At 41.1% G+C, this 17,534-nt stretch overlaps 1 protein-coding gene across 1 annotated transcript; it reads left to right on the top strand.

Annotated features, from left to right (window-relative positions):
* LOC8054682 (protein ZINC INDUCED FACILITATOR-LIKE 1) lies at nucleotides 1,287–12,295 on the top strand. Its single transcript, XM_021457711.1, has 18 exons — nucleotides 1,287–1,340; nucleotides 2,702–2,912; nucleotides 7,751–7,791; nucleotides 7,902–7,962; nucleotides 8,157–8,259; nucleotides 8,346–8,448; nucleotides 8,531–8,584; nucleotides 8,681–8,743; nucleotides 9,224–9,273; nucleotides 9,362–9,437; nucleotides 9,632–9,796; nucleotides 9,954–10,041; nucleotides 10,590–10,672; nucleotides 11,054–11,161; nucleotides 11,360–11,404; nucleotides 11,494–11,582; nucleotides 11,699–11,742; nucleotides 11,841–12,295. Exons 2-18 carry the CDS (start codon nucleotides 2,714–2,716, stop codon nucleotides 11,939–11,941), a joined length of 1,473 nt encoding a protein of 490 aa, XP_021313386.1. The 5' UTR covers nucleotides 1,287–1,340; nucleotides 2,702–2,713; the 3' UTR covers nucleotides 11,942–12,295.

Below are 17,534 nucleotides of genomic sequence, written 5' to 3'. Positions count from 1 at the left end.
GGTTTCATTTATCTTCTCATCCATTAATTATTGAAAATGAAATACGGCTTCAATGTTGCTTGGTAGGGCGTGTGAAGCGCGCTAAATTTTCTAGTGGTATTTAATAAATCAAATCAAATACTTCGATGCAGGTAACTTTTGGGACGTCATTTTGGATCGAACAGTGATCCCTGCTGCATAAAGAAGAGGGGCGCCCTTTGTTCAATGAGGGCCGTAGAAGATGGGAGACTTTTGATTATATGACCATCTTTGTGAAGTACGGCTGGAGATTCAGGTGTCATATTGAGGATTAATGTTTCATTTTTGCATGTTGCGCTAAGTAGTTGAGCCGATCCTTGCTTTGTTTTCGCATTGGTGTGTTTGCCTTATGGCATTGATTTGTACGTACCGTGACGATCAACTGTGTACGATCCCAATATTGTAGAGGCTAAAACTTTATTCCCTTATCTAAAAAAGATATAGATATATATATAGATATAGCTATAGCTATTGATATAGATGCAAGATATAGATACAAAATATAGATATATGTCTTTTGGACAAAGTTTGGTTGGCGCGCATATGTTGGATGTGATCTCCACCAGATCTCTTAATTATTTTATCTCCTTAAGGCCTTGTTTGGATATAGTCGGATTCACATTAATCCACATGCGTTGAGGTGGATTGGAGTGGAACTTGAACTAAATTCCACCCCAACCCACACCAACACATATGGATTGAAGTGAATCCGACAGCATCCAAACAAGGCATAAATTGTTTTAGGAGAGTATCTTAAAACAATTTAGGATATATAAGAGAGCATTACTGCAACAAATTATCTAAAACTTGTCTCCTATATATTTTTTAGCGATAGGAGATGGGATTGCCTCCTTTATTTTAGATAAGTGATGTTTCTTTTAGGAGATCTATGTGTATAAGAGATAAGATAAGAGATCTGTCGCAACACCTTCTCTTAAAATAATACTACTTTTAGGTAGAGGAGATTGATAGGATATCTAGTGAAGATGCTCTAAGATATATAGGACTAACCTATATGTTGGGTTCTGACACTTGTAGGGTGTTGTTTTATTCGCTTACTAAACAACAGAGTTAATCTCCTTAAAAAATCCAATTTATTTATCCGGCAGCCATTGGGCCTCTCATGAAGTCATCACTATAGAACAGCCCATGCAAAGCTGGCGTTTATAGGAGTCAAAGATGTGCACCGCCTTATATCTCTACGTGTATCCAATCATAGCTAATACAACACCTATTTAAACAACAATAATGATAGTTTTCTTCAGAAAGGCAGAGGAGAGAGGGAAAGGCAGAAGGAAGAAACTGGAGAAGTTCTCAAAGAGGTCGGCTTCATCTTCCGCCACTCTCTCCTGTTCCCTTCTCCCACCCCGTTCTGATGTAGGTGAAAATATATATGGACTTGTGAGGTTGTAAGATCGGCACGGATCTAGCAGGGAAGTTTATTTGTACTGAAGGTTCTTTGTATGTTTTTTTTCATGGTTACATTCTGGTGCATCATGCATACAGATGCAACGGGTACCTGTTGAATGGGCACAGCATTAATTTCTGAAATCTGATGGGGTTTTACCCTATTATTAGGGAAACGACAGGACATTAATTTTCTACTCATGGGTTTGTCATGGTGTTGGATTTGGGGATCGGTCATGCTTGCTAAGGTTTTGCTGTATTTTTGTCCTGTATCTATTATTTTCCCTCAAGGGAACGGACTGAGTGATCAGTGCAAGCTCAGTTCCTCTTGAGCATCCCGAGTGCCAGTCCTGTGCGGTTGTTGGAAAAAAAAACCTCTCTCATCTATCCTATGGCCAAAGCACAGGTCTAAGGTCCGGCCCAGAGTCTTATATGGGTAATAGCGCCACTATGTAAGGTGGGATAGAGGTTTGAAGGTTTTCTTAATCTATATGAGAAGATCATCTTCTATCTTAAACAGAATACTCAGGGCTGTTGCCCAACACCAACCCCCCCTCCCCTCACACACACCCCCACGGGCCGATCGAGTTGTTTTTCCCTCAAACAGTTGAACATTTTCCCTTTGCACAATGTAAATAATTGGCACTTGATGGTAAACTTTTATTTGGGCCTGAACATCAGGAAAAGTACAGGGTGTTGATACACACTAATCACATGTGAATAATTATATTTTGGGAAGATATCAATTCTAACAAGATATGGAAGAAACTGAACATTTCAATATTACGTTTGAACTCCACTATTTTGCTTGAATTCTTGTTCGTCTTTTGATTTTGGTGAACTTGAATTAAGATGTTCAATTCTATCAAAGTGTTTAGAATCTACTTGAATTCCATAGTGCTTTGGTTTACTGCTACAGGAATTAGACATTCAGAAGTTTTATCAATGTATTTGTTGCATTAAAGGCTGATTTTACTGTGTATACTTATTTATCTATCTACTCCCTTTGTCATGTAATACAGCTCATTCTAGAAATTTAAAGACAGATTAAGAGAGAACATAAAGAAGCATATGCCCTCACTTTTTTCCTAATCAGACACAATCATTAACATGAATATGGTTAATTGATTGATAAATGACAGTTATTTTGAACGCAAAAATATTTTTTTGTCTTAGAATCCCTAATATTTGGGTACAGTTTTTTAATGCTTGTATGTGCTCTATTATAGGATGGAGTACATATCTAATTAGGTTTGCTTTGTACTTACCTGTGCAGCTTGCTCACTAAATGGGGTCTCACAACGGTCAGGTTCAAGAGTTGCCTCCACCTCTAATAACTCCTGTAAATACGTGTGATGAACCTCTTCCAGTTGAGGAAACAAAGAGGCTGGGGTGCCCTGGGTGCCAACTAGATGAGGTCAACAAGGCCAGCACCAGCGTCCCCTACCGCAACTTCTGCTTCATCTGGATCATCTGCCTCACTGCCAGTGCGTCTTTGTCTTTGTTTTTTTTTGTTTATGCTATTTTTTATGTTGTGAATACGTCTGTTAATCTGTTAGCTGCTACTTGCATGGATTGAATGGACCAAGAGGGAGGGTGAATTAAGATCTTAAATATTTAAAGCTTAACAATCATATATAACTATGCAATTCTATTTCATCACTAGACAAAACATACTAAAAAAGTGTCCTTAGATCCATGTCGTTGGATTGATTACATCAGATAAATGTCTTTAAGTGCAGGAATTGAAACATATCTAGTGTATCACTCTAAGGAAAAACCAAGTCTATTTGTCAACCAACATCTCAAAGGCACACAAAAACTGCAATGAAGTAAAAAGCTGTGGTATCAAGTTGTTGCTGCGACCCCATAATCCAGATTGGAGGAATCACTATGGGTTAAGCTTCCTTGAGTTATAAAGGTTTAAGATCCACTAAAAGTACCCTTTCTCCACTCCAGATTAGTGGGTCGATCTCAAACCAAGCACAGAGCAAATTAAAGAGCCTGCTTTCAGCAAAGACGCCACCATGCATGGAAGGTCACGTAAGGATAGAATGGCCCAAGAGTAGGGTGTTAACTAGCCGGCGGACCTAGGATTTTACGACAGGGTATGCCGCTAAATTGTTTGTCCGTCGCACAACTAATGTTGGAGTGTAGACTTTACAAAGCAGACACGACAACATACATACATACATACATAGCTACCAATTTTTATTCCATCCATGGCGCATATCTTACAGGACACAAGAAGACGGGATGAAAAAAATTGCAAAACAAAAAATGAAATGTATTATTTATAGTTATAGTATCTAGAGCGGATAATTTTTTAAAAAATAAATAAATAAAGACACATGAGGTCTCATAGGACACCACGAGAGGAAAAAAATAGAAAAACTAAAGAGTGAAGTATATTATCTAGGAATGCAAAATGGATTAAGTACATATAGCGGCAAAGGAATGCAAAATGGAAATAAAAACAAAAAATGAGGTCAGCATGGTTTGAACTTGCAACCTGAAGGTTTCAAAACAAGAGACTTACCACTAGGCCAGTGAGCAATACTAGCAACCTTGTTGCAAATTTATCTATCTAAATTGATAATCTTGTGTTAAGTAGTATAGGGCTGCCCCACAGGGTATGCCGTGGCCCAACTGGCATACCCTGTGGGTCCGCCCCTGACTAGGATCGATAAAGAAAGTTAACCATGAAGCAAGGTTCACTAGATGGAGTCTCAGTGGCAAGGTTGATAAGTTACCTTGTCCACCTCATCTAAATGTAGGCAATGAACCTAACGGCTGGTCATCCTTTGTTTAGTGTTTCAAACGTTTGTTAGGCAGTGTTCAGACAGAGTTAAATGGCCCAGATTTTATATACTATCACTAAAATATACATATTTATATGTGTACAAGTCAAATATGCTAGAAATTTATACATATTTATGTCTGGAAAAAATGTATTCTACCAAATATTTTTTGGAAGAAAACTAAATACCTTTTAGGAATGGCAATGGGTGAGTCTGGACCAGAAACTTGCCAGTTTTAGAGCAACTCCAGCCCAGCATGCAAATTGAGCCTCTATTTTTTTCATTTGCATGCTGGGCTGCATATAATAGGGGGCCCAAAATTTACTTCAACTCCAGCCCAACAACCTATCTGCTCACATGTTGCACACACGCCAGCTCCAGCTTCGACTCGCACGCACGCCCCTATCCACGACGCCCCGCCTGCTCGCCGCCGTAACCATCAGTGGCCGCGCCGCGCGGGAGCGGGAGGAGGCGGAGGCGGCGCCTGCGCACGCGCACACGCAGGAGCCCAAGCTCCCATCCAGGTCCATGGTTGGACGGATGGTGGTGGATGGCCGCCGCGGCGGCGGCAGAGGCAGAGGCGCTGCGGCACGCATTGTGGCCGCCGACGAAGTTGTGCTTGTTGTTGTGCATCCAGACCTTGAAGACGCCCATCTCCTGGCAGCACTCGTCGACCAGGGCCTCGCCGCGCTTCTGCAGCCGCCAGCCCAGCCGCTCCGACAGCGCCTGCATCCGCTGCTTTTGCTCCGGGCTGAATTTGGTGCGGAACCGCTTCCTCGCCGCCGCCGCACCGGGAACAACAGTCTCGGGCGGCGCTGGCGGCATCGGGCCCAGGGAGGCAGAGGCGGGCGGCGGCGGCGGCCTCGGCGCCACCGCAGGGGGTTTGGACGCCCGGGCTCGGCGGGCTAGTGCTCAGCCCGAGGAGCATGTGTGGCGCCGGCGCGGCCTGCTGGCGGTAGCCGTGCGACGGCAAGGCTGGCCCCGATAGCGGCGACATCGGGCGGTCCTCGTCGAAATCCGAGCCCTCGTCCGACTCCTCCTCGGTCTCCTCGTCGAAGGCGGCCGGCAGGCGGTCGTCCGGCGTCTCCTCACCGCGCATCGCGGCAGCTCGGCGAGCCGGCGGTGGAAGTTGCGGTGGCACCTGCACGTGGCGCACCTGAGCGAGCTCGGGTCCGCCGGGTCGGCCTCCAGCGACGGCATGAACTCGCCACACCCGTCCTGCGCCTAGAGAGGAGGGGGTGCTCGCACGGAGGGCAAGGAGGAGGAGGAGGCGGCGGCATAGCGTCGGGGGCGTCGAAGGGGAGACCGAAGCCGGCGAGAGGATAGGATCCTCCTATTCCTGCGGGCCTCTGAGTAAAATTTGGGAGTCCTCCTAAAATGAGAGCTCAAGTAGGAGGCCCACTGGAATTGTTTTTTTCACTCAAACTCTTAAAATTTAGAATAGAGGCTTGTTTAGGAGGCTCACTGGAGTTGCTCTTAGACCCGGCGGGGGCAGGGGCGGATCTGCTTCCCCCATGGGTTTTTTGGGTTCAGGGACGCGAAACGGGGCAGGTTGGGGTCGGGTTCTCACTCTCCCCGTAGGTGCCCGTCGGGGACCTGAAGTATGAGGGGAGCCTGCTACCAAAGCCCACTATAGCTGGCCCAACTAATCTGTAACCCTAGCTATATCCCTAGCTATATATGTACCAAAAGTCCAAAATTGATTGACTTCGACTCCCCTCTCCTGTTCCCACTCCCCGGTGCACCTGCACCTGCAGTTTACTAGTCTTAAACAGACTAAACGGCCTGCTGGATGAGGCAAACAAGATCAGTACCAACATCTCGGCCCCTACCTCAACTTCATCAATAGATGGATCCAGTGCCTCACCTCCAGCAAATCTCCAGCACATATTTTCATTTTGTCTTAATTAATTCTTCACACGTAATATAGTACGTACATGACATTCTAGGAATTGTGGAGCGGACTTCTTTCTTTGGATTTTACTCCATCAAGTCACAGACTCTTGATGATTTCACCTAAATTATAGTTAAATTAAAATTTTAAAATTTTGACAATCAATAGCTTTAAAATATGTTGTTTCAAAATATAAAATCCTTGTGCACATATCTGTCTTGAAAACTGTTTTTTCACTCTTTACGTATGAGGTTATAATATATGCTACTGAGAAAAATACTACTAAAAAAGCTTAACACTCGAAAACCATAAAAATAGTGGTAGCACGAGCGGTGCCCTAGGTGGAAGAGGGCACATGCTTACCACTGTATACAACATATAGGGTGCCTTTATTCAGTATTTATCTTTACCCATACGTTATCTTTGCATATGACATCAGCATAAAGGTGTTGCGCAAAAATATGTCATCTCACAAGCACATCATGTGCCACTCTCAAAGGTGTTCATTGTAGCACCTCTACCAAGCTTGGCTTAGTTGGTTTTGCACCCAGTCTAACCGATTTTAACCTAGCGTAGCGAGTTTTGATAGAATATATATATAGTATGTTCGGAGGCTCGCCCATTCACTCCTGTATGTCCTAGGCTCGGCGGAATATGCCAGCTAGGATGTCTTCAATCATCATCGAGACGCAAAGGAAGAAAACAATTAGGTGTGTGGAAGAGTTCAACCAAAAGAGATAGTAGGCACGAATTATCATAAATCAGTTGGTTGGGTTCCTTGTGGAACCTGTCCATCTGGGTTCATGTCCTTGACTTGGCACGGGTGCTCATATTTTCCTGAATTTATTCTAGTATTTAACGGCGCTATACTTTTAGTGGTAGGCGACGTTCTCGTCAACAGCGAGACCCTTGTGGTGACATTGTGAATCTTGTGATCTGCCAGCTCAGTCCTTTGAGGGTGCTCATAGGAGTAGAGGTTTGCGTACGTATGTTCATAGGTGGTGTGTGTGCATATACTGTATAATTCTCAAAAAAAGATAGTAAGCAAAAGGCAAAAAAGGTAACATATTGTTTTTATCGTTGGTACCCATAGTCAGTTGTGACCATTTATATTATTGGGTAGGGAGATCACCCCTAGCAAACCAATCCTTTACAAAACCATATTAATTACATCTTAACCTCAGATTTGCCCAAATTCTAGATAATTGGGTTTGAAAGTTGGCTTAGCCGGTTTTCAAAGGTATGTAAGTGGGCTTGTGCTTATTCATGATATAGGACTGCAGAGTTGAGGCTGTTTCATAACGATTGTGTTTTAGTACTCAGTTTTAGCAATAGTTATTTTGGGTATAATTCATTTTCATCTATTTCATCAGTGAAAACTTGTAATATGTAAATACACCTATGGTTGATAGACAAACTTACCCATACAAAAGAGCCAAAATATTAATTTTGTCCATGTGTGACTAATATTTATTTTGAACACTATGTGCATATGTGCCTTGCCTTGCATGTTTTTGGTTTAATGACTTTTACTGTCCAAATTTAAAGTATATGTCTATTTTCTTATCGGATTTCTGTTCTGGTCAGGTTTTTGGTTTAGTGACTAATACCTGGTGTTTTCTTTTTCTAGCTCTACCGATCCAATCATTGTTCCCTTATCTATACTTCATGGTATGCTTCTTTTAGACCCCAACCTTTACCCTATTTAATGTGTATCATATTTGTTTTTAGAAAAGAGTACAAAATGGAATGAAATATTCAACTTTGTTGGAATCAAACAGATCAGGGACTTGAAAGTTGCAAAAGAAGAGCAAGACATTGGATTTTATGCTGGTTTTGTCGGTGAGAAATGTTTTTTTTGTTCATGATTGGGGTTTCAAGGCTTGGTTTTGTAGACTTATTTTATAAATACTCTTCACACAAAGTCACATGTCATGCATTTTCATCGAATAACTAAGTAAACCGACAATATTTGATTATGGTTTATAATTAGTGTTGTTTAATGTCTTACTGATTGTATTTTATTTCTTTATCAGGGGCAACCTATTTCCTTGGAAGAACCATAAGTGCTGTGCCATGGGGCATGTTTGCTGACAAGTATGGAAGGAAGCCATGCATTGTGATTAGTATCCTCTCAGTGTACGGATCATGAAGCCAAATTGTAGGATAAACCTTAGCATTCAATTACCAAAACCTAGTAAACAATGCTTCCATTCACTTTTCAGGATTATTTTCAACACACTCTTTGGACTTAGCACAACTTATTGGATGGCAATTGTAACTAGGGGATTGCTTGGATTGCTATGTGGTATATTGGGACCCATCAAGGTAGCTGACAGTGTTGGTCCCTAGACCCAATATGTGCAAATTATAGGTCTTAGATTCTCATGATTGCATCTGCATTTTCTAGGCCTATGCTTCAGAAGTCAGTAGGAAAGAACATCAAGCTCTAGGAATCTCTTTTGTAAGAGAAATTATTTTGTGACTTCTTTGAATTTTATTTAATTTTTATTTTGTATGTTTAGTTTACATGTACCTTACTTTTAACATTCTGTCTTAGGTTACATCATCACGAGCGATAGCTCTTGTTATTGGGCCATCTATTGGAGGCTTTCTTTCACAGGTGAAGATTATTGTACTTTGATAGCATAAGTTAAATTTGAAATGTCAGTGAGTGCTTATTTGGGCCATCTATTGGAGGCTTTCTTGCACAGGTGAAGATAATTGTACTTTCATAGCATGATAAGTTAAATTTGAAATGTCAGCGAGTGCGTTTCACAAAAAAATGTCAATGAGTGCCTTTATCATGTTTCCCTTAAATCTAAGCTGACATCTATGTGTACAAAAGAGGATACTACTTGTTGAGTTAACAGAAAATATATAAACTGAACTTCAGATTTTTCATCTCGATATTAGAAATAGCCCATAATTATATATGGAACAAAGTTGGTGTAAATATATTCTTTGGTTATTTTAGACTTTTGCCAGATTGTGCACTATGATTAAAGTCTAGTGCAGTGAATATTTGCATATTATAATCTAATAAAGAAACTGTTGCAAAGAAACATATAACTAACATTATCTATCCTTTATCTTGTGTTAGCCTGCACAAAAGTACCCAAAAATTATCTCTGAAGAGTCCATATTTGGAAGGTAAATTATTCTCATCCTATTTCAGTCATATAACTATATTTTTTTTTCAGACTATGATAAACCTTTGAAATCTGCATCTAACTTTCAGGTTTCCATACTTCCTCCCTTGCTTCGTCATTTCAGTGCTAGCAGTAGGATCATGTATTGCATGCATTTGGCTTCCGGTATACTACATTATCTCTCCTATGATTTTTGGAATCCAAATAGTTAGATACTCAAGAAAATAAATGAAATCTGTTTGTGGACTTATATTCCTCCATTCACTACGTACAACTTTTCTGTAATTTGATAAAAACCATTCTTCTGAAACTTCCTATCATTTTGAGAAAGTTCTTCGCATTTTATCTCATTTTCTTAGGAAACGCTGCACTTTCATGATGACGACAAAGTAGAAGCTATTGAAGAACTTGAGTCACAAGTTGGTGGTTCTAAATCTACAGAGAATCTGCTAAAGAACTGGCAATTGATGTCAGCAATAATCATCTTTTCTATCTTTTCTCTCCATGACACTGCTTATCTTGAGGTAATCTATATCAAATATTTCTGAACCTCAAGATATCTTCTGAGTAACTCAGTCAATTAAACATCAATGCAAAATGATGTTTCCACTTTAGACATTGAAATAACTGAAAATACTGTGCATGTTGATGCTAATATCTTTTACGAAAAAACATCTTCAGATATTTTCACTCTGGGCTGTGAGCAGCAGAAAATTTCAGGGCCTAAGCTTTACATCCCAGGATGTTGGTACTGTGTTCGCCTTCTCAGGTATGTGTTAGTTTTTCCCAAGTTTTACACTAATAATTATTTAAAAAAACTCGGCCTACAAGGGTCAAGCCTACTCCGGGGTATTGTGCTTAAGAATAAGGTTTTCTCACTAACTTGTGAGTGGTTTGGCTCTTGACTTGTGCTTTGATATGGGACAGACGTGGGGAATTTTTAACCATAACCTGAAATTCACTCCAACAAGGAGTCGAACCTAAGACCTGAGGAGTGCCGCTGAGGCTGTCTAGCCAGATGGAGTAGAGGCCTGTTGGCAACCTAATGATTATAGAATATGAGAAGCAACATACCTTGTAACAGGAGTTTAGCACATAATAACATACATATACATCTTTACTGCTTCCATCCAATAGTCTTTCACTATATAACTGGCCTACGCTTCTAAATCATCTAATGCATTTAAAATATTTACATTCAACTGATGTTGGCCATGATGTATTATACTCTAGTTACAGTGAAATGTTTGCACATGTAGCTCTAATATTGGTGTTGTTAAACTATTTACATGGCAACAATTCATTTGATCTTTGTAGGGCTTAGTGTACTGGTATATCAACTTACCATTTATCCCTTCATTTCGAAGTTTGGACCAATCAAGACATTTCGGCCTGCAGCGGTATGTGAGAAATATATCTTTATTGGGGTTTTCTTACAAGGATAAAGAATCTTAATAGAATAGTGTGTAGTACTGGAGGACAAAAAATACTCAACAGAAAAAAGAACAAATCAAGATGGTAATTAAGATATAGATTAGAATATTAGGAAGGGGACAATAATAGAATAGTGTGTAGTGTAGTACTGGAGGCCAAAAAATCCTCAACAGAAACTGTATGGGGTTTCCCTAGTTCATTTTTCTAAAAGAGATGTCCTGTATGGGGTTTCCCTAGTTCATTTTTCTAAAAGAGATGTCCCTAAGTAGTCTTGTCTTTGTTAGATAACTTCGTTAATCTGATTTATCTTTTCTGGTACCGAATTCAAATACATGTTTGGTTTGCAGATCTTGTCCATTCTTCTCCTCACAACGTATCCATTCATGTCCAATCTACATGGCCTGGAGCTCAAAATACTTATTAACATGGCATCAATTCTGAAGAATGTGTTTGCTGTGAGTCAAATTTCAGCCATCCCTTCTCTTTGCATTGGCAACGAGCATATGAAAAAGGCATTACTGGTGTATAAAATATGCATTCCCTCCCGAATTCGAGTTTAGCGAATCTTCTAGTGATATATAACTAGTTTAGTCATTTGAAAACGATACTTTGTTACAAACAAATGCTAATGTATTTTTTTTTGCATAAAACAGGCTACTATTACTATTGCGTGCAACATTTTGCAAAATACTGCAGTGGTACATATCCATCCTGGCAGGTTTATTTGTCTCAATACATTTTCATTATACTTTTTTTTAGATTCTTACTTCTTTGATAACATGTTCAGACACAAAAGCAGAGAGGTACTGCTAATGGTATCTCTGTTACAGTGATGTCAACGTTCAAAGCTGTAGCTCCAGCAGCAGCAGGAATTATGTAAATATTCTTTTTCTATCTTTTATATGGCTGGAAAGCTACTATATATGCTTCCCCAAAACAATAAGATCATGGATTAAATATGCTGAACTTCTTTTCTTGGCTTTTAATTTCAGATTTTCATGGGCTCAGAAGCACCTAAGCGGGCTATTCTTACCTGGTAAATGGGACATATGGCTCCTCCATTTTTGCCTTAGGATTTAGAAAGTAAATATAATAACTAAGTGCATATATTTGTTTCATTTACACAAAATGCAGGTAACCAGATTCTGTTCCTCACGCTTAACATGGTGTCGATAATTGGCCTAGTGCTGACATTCAAGCCATTTCTCTCCCTGCCAACTCCAATGAGGCATTAATAACTCTGGGTACATGAAGTTTGTTACCTATGAATTACATATGGAGTGCACTGTCAGACTGCGCAAAAGAAATATGGTTATCCATGATGAGCACCATGTGAGATTTTAGTAGAATGTCATAGATAGACTAAATCTGTGTCAGTTATTTAATGAGGCGATAATTCAATGACGGAGTATTAAGTGATCATATGGATTGACGAACGTAATTGTCATGCATCTGGTTTACCTCCATTAGCTAGGTCTATGATAGTATTGTGATAAAACGATCAGCTACCATGGATGTTTGATCTATGCACCAGCTTGGTTTGTTGTTTATACAAAGAAAAAACAAACCCTATGATCAACTACAGTCAGGTTTTGAACTGCAAGAGTTTATATATTGTTTTGGTTCAAATATTTCGTCTTATGTTTAGTTAAGTAATCGAATGTAAAGGCTTCTCTGAATTTTGTTTTGTGTGGACATCGTCGGACTAGATGCATGCTCTACCTCTATATATCTACTCCCTCTGTCTCAAAATAACTGTCATTTTAGGATTCCATGTCACATGTTTGACTGGATTTATAGAAAATACGTGCAACATTTGTATCTCTAAATAAATTTGTTAAAAAACTAGATTCAAAGATCTTTCCAATGATACTAATTATGTACCATACATATTGATATCTTTAATATATATTTAGTCAAAGTTATTTCTCGGAAAGCGCGAACGACAATTATTTTGGGATGGCAGGAGTATATCTTAGAGTAAAATACACTAGCTGTCCCTAAACATGGAAGGTGGTGTCATCTAGGTCCCAAATTTCCATTTTTTTGATTTCTAGGTCCCTCAACTTGGGGGCTACAACACATGTTGCCTGCTCCATACTCTGTTGTGGAATCATGACTCAACGCTGACATGGATCAAATATGTTCAATCGAACACCTTACTAACCACACTGCAGTGTCATCTAGGTCCCAAACTTCCAATATTGTATATCGAGATCCCCAACATGTTAAACAGATCACATGAGGTACCTAAACTTGCGTAGTGTCATCTAGGTCTCTAACTTCCAAATCTACATATCTAAATCCTCAAACTTGCTAATCCAGCCACACGACGTCCAAATTAATTATTTTCACTTAGAGGGAGTTGGATTTGAGACAATATATGTGGCATGAGTTGATAAAGAATTACAATCTCAACATTTAGTACCAACTAGGAAGGCGAATGTTGTGGCAGATGCTCTTAATAGAACCAGGGTTCCTAAGGTGGCAATGTTGTTGATTGCAGATTTGATCGTATGGGTGTCTCCTTATGCTATGCAAGCACTAGTAGAGAGAAGACCTAGTTGCTCATTCGGCCATCCCTTCTTTAGAGGGTTGTGCGAGGGACAACAACATGATCGTTTAATTCAGGAGGTTCATATTAAGAGGATAGGGAATGGCAAACCTTGAGAGTTTAGTATTGATGATAATGATGTGGTCCATTTTAGAGGATGCCTTTGTGTGCCTCAAAAATCACATGTAAAGATATGGAGAAGGTCATCGGACTCCATACACTGTTGGTGAGACCAAGATGTATAGAGACCTTAAGCAAAGCTTCTGGTAGAAGAGAATGAAGGTTGATATTGCCAAGTATATTGCAACTTGTGATGTGTGCCAGCAGGTGAAGGTTGAGCATAAGACGCCTATAGTTTTATTGAAGCCTTCAAAGATTTTGAAATGGATGTGGGTGCATATTACTATGGATTTTGTGGTTAGTTTACATTGTTCTCCTCAAAGTAAGGATGTGAAAGGTCCTAGAGGGGATGAATAGCCTAATAAAATTTCTACAAACTCACTAGAGCATAGAGTTAGTAAATAACAAAGCAAAGAATTTTGCTCTAGCTCTAATTGAGGGTTTGCAAGCCACCTATCCTAACAATTCTAATTAGTAAGGTCACTAGGCACTCAAGAGCTATGTCACTACATGCTACACTAGTGAACTAAGCTACACAAGGCATAACTAGCAGATAAAGCTAATTACACTACTTTGAGGGAATATAAATAGAGAGAAATGTGATCTTTATACCACCGCATAAGGGATGAACTAATCACCAAGATATGAACCAATCAATCACCAGAGAATGTCAATCAATCATAATTGAGACATGATTTTTTTCCCGAGGTTCACGTGCTTGTCGGCACACTAGTCCCCATTGTGTCGACCAACACTTAGTGGTTCGGTGACTAAGAGGTGTTGTATGAACCTCATCCTTACATAGGACACTGCAAGAACCTACCCACAAGTATGGTACCTCAATGACATGAGCAATCCACTAGAGTTGTCTTTGGCGCTCCACCAGGAAAGGAACAAGAACCCCTCATAAATCACCAGGAGGTGGCCAAGAACCATTACCAACTCTTACCATAACTCCTCCACTACTCCAAGCCATCTAGGTGGCTCCAACCACCAAGATTAACAAGAACTCTATAGCTACAGTGGTCCCCAAGTGCCACTAGATGTAATCACTCATGCAAATGCACTTGCAATCACTCCTAATTTCATAAAGATGATGAATCAAGGATGGAGATGAGTGGGAGGTGTTTGCTTAGACTGACAAGGATGTCAAGTATGTGAAATTGCCAAGAGAGTGAGACCTAAGCCAGCCAAACACTATTTATAGAGCCCCCAAATGAATAGAGCCATTAGGGTCATAGGGGAGCTCTCTATGCACTGAACTCGAGGCCACCAGATGCTCTAGTCAGATCGACCGGACGCAGACCTTAGTGACCAGTGCTTAGATTCTCACCACGTTTCCTCTGACTTTCAACGACATGCATTAGATCTCAATTGATAAGTTCTCACCGAACTCGCTTCAAAAAAAATGACCAAACACTGGACTAGGATCTGGTCGCTACTCAGAGAGGTTCTAGAATGCAGTTTTCTTCACCAGGTGCGTCCGGTGCCTGGTGACTGGACTTACCCTAGCGTCTAGTCCTCCCTTAGCTCGTCACTCTGCACGACGTCATGCACACCGAATGATCAATAGTGATCCATTAGAGTTCGGTGCCCTGCATCTAGTCCAAGCTAGAAAGAGATCGAACACACATATGAAGCGTCTGGTACTAAACCCTTGGTTGTTGCCTCTGCGCGCTATAAGTCAATACTAATCGGATGTACGACCAACATCCGGTGCAAGCGCCTCCATCATTTGGTGTGTGTTTCTCAATGAGAAACACTCATGCGTCTTCGCCAAATCCTGCTGAGGTTGCAAGGCAGGAGGGAGAGGGAGTCTCCACTCTTCTCTACCTCTCAAACTTCATCTCCTTTGTAAATGTGCTAACACCACCAAGTGTATCTCCTTATGCATGTGTGTTCGCATATTTTTATAAATATTTTCAAGGGTCATGTTAGCATACTATGTCCCTAATGCATATGTTCATGTGAAATCACCTAGTGGCACTTGATAACCATTTTAACCATGGAATTTCTCTCTTCATAGTACGGCTATCTATCCTAAGTGTGATCACACCCTCTATGATGTCTTGATCACCGAAACCAAAATCCCTAAGCAATACCTTTGCCTTGATCAACTAGGTTTTGTTTTTCTCTTTCTTATTTTCTAAGTTGAGCACTTGATCATCTTGTGATCATCACCATCATCACCATGATCATCTCTAGCTCCACCACATGGAATGGGTACTTCCATTGTAAACTTATATATGCTGCCCGCTTCGGCCACTGATGACTCCATTATTGTAAACTTATATTGTTTGTGCAGGTTTGCTAATTTTTAGAGTTATCTGTTTATCCTTGAGTTTTAAATTTTTGACCATTGGATTTGTATATCAGTCTATTAAGTATTAAGCCACTTTATTGTGTTTGGACCAACAGTTAGTGCTCCACGCTTGCCCACTAATGTCTACCTAGCATTCTTGGTCAGTGCGTGTCTGCAACTATGAACTACACAAGCACTTAGTAGCTATGAAATCAGATTCAAACGATGAACGATCAAACAAAATACTGACAGCGTGAAGACAAGGATAACTGAATGAGCAAGCAAATTAATAAACCTATTGCAAGTGGCACACAGGAATATGTGTCACGTAAACTACACGCCAAGCTATACCAAGTTTTACCAACCTGCTCCTGGTTGCCCTCCGGCTGGCGCTGAACCGGCAGGTGAAGACCGGCTGCCCCTGACCTCCGCTGGCGGCTCCTCCGGGCACCTGGTACACTATGGGCCCACACTCTGGCTCGCCGCCAAACTGGAACACGAATAGTGGGTCGGGCTTGGCCTGCACGACCATGTGAATCTGCGAGCGCACGGAGACGGCTGGGGACGCCGACGAACCGAGGCAGCGCAGCTAGCAGAGGAGGCCTCGGAGGAGATCATCATGCATGGACGGAACGGCGCCGACGATCAAATTAAATTATTCTACTATTCCGAAGACAATGAAAATAAGTAGGGCTCCAAAATTATAGGGTTCTATTGATGCCTTGAATAGCATGTAATTTTCCTATAGACAAGGAACAAAAAACAGAGACAAGGATCCGCTTCTCGCTTAATTGAATCTCCTGCCTCCTGCTCCGAGTACAATTTCTAGATGTTCCGTATATGAATGCCTTCAAATATGGCTTATTGCTATCGATTCGATGATCGCCATAGGGTGTGGTCAGCGAGATTTAATATTGGGGACAGACTGACTGACAAAATAGCAGTAGCCACAGATACAGTTCTTAATCATAAAGGGCAAGATGTAATATGACATTGGTCCTAGAGAGTGCAAAGGCAGAAGGGAGATTAAGTGCAAGCCTCACCCGTCGAGCAGAGACAAAAATCGGCCTTAGTGATCTGACCGTGCCGAGTGGAAGGGGCATTGCTCAATAGATAAAAGCTATTCTAGGGATAACAGGCTGATCTTCCCCAAGATTCCACATCGACGGGAAGATTTAGCACCTTGATGTCGGCACTTTGCCACCTAGAGCTGTAGGTGGTTCCAAGGGTTGGGTTGTTTGCCCATTAAAGCGGTACATGAGGTGGGTTTAGAATATCATGAGATAGTTCAGTCCACATCTAGTGTGGACGCATTGAGAGGACTTTTTCCTAGTACGAGAGGACCGGGAAGGACGCACAACCATTGGGAGGGGAACGGAGAGTGGAGGAAGAACCCAATGCCGATGCATGGGCACTTGCAGTGGAGGAAGGTGGGAATGGTAGTGTAATTCTGCATGTGAGAGCTAGACCAAGCCAAAGGTGGGAAGCAGCGGGTTTAAATTAAGCAGTTGTTGTGCACGCGGTGTGCGTGCCCATGACGTGATGTGACTGAGCAGTTGCAAACTTATCTCTTTTGTATCGGTTTTTAGGCAGTTGTTTAGCTCAGTTGAGAGTGTAAGTGTGTGTGTGTGTGTGTGTGTGTGTGTGTGTGTGTGTGTGTGTGTGTGACACTTAAATCTGTTGAAAACAACACTGTCCTTTGACAATTGTCGTTGGTCATATCACATTGCGCGTGTTCTTCATTCGTTCTTGAGCTTTCTCTGTTCTTTTGGTTAGCCACTGCATACAGGGCTGTGATTTGCGTATTCTAAAACCTTCAGGGGAGCACCCAGAGGTGGTAGTCATGGATGAT

Source organism: Sorghum bicolor, chromosome 3, assembly GCF_000003195.3.
Source record: "Sorghum bicolor cultivar BTx623 chromosome 3, Sorghum_bicolor_NCBIv3, whole genome shotgun sequence".
Lineage (NCBI taxonomy): Eukaryota > Viridiplantae > Streptophyta > Magnoliopsida > Poales > Poaceae > Sorghum > Sorghum bicolor.
Note: the sequence above shows the minus strand (reverse complement) of the source record. Positions and strands in the feature narration are given on the sequence as shown.

What these genes read in the sequence shown, in the direction of transcription:
- LOC8054682 (XM_021457711.1), top strand. Translation starts at nt 2,714, where the DNA reads ATGGGGTCTCACAACGGTCAGGTTCAAGAGTTGCCTCCACCTCTAATA. An exon ending in TCCCTTATCTATACTTCATG is followed by an intron (nt 7,792 to 7,901) that starts GTATGCTTCTTT and finishes GGAATCAAACAG; the next exon opens with ATCAGGGACTTGAAAGTTGC. An exon ending in TTGCATGCATTTGGCTTCCG is followed by an intron (nt 9,438 to 9,631) that starts GTATACTACATT and finishes TCATTTTCTTAG; the next exon opens with GAAACGCTGCACTTTCATGA.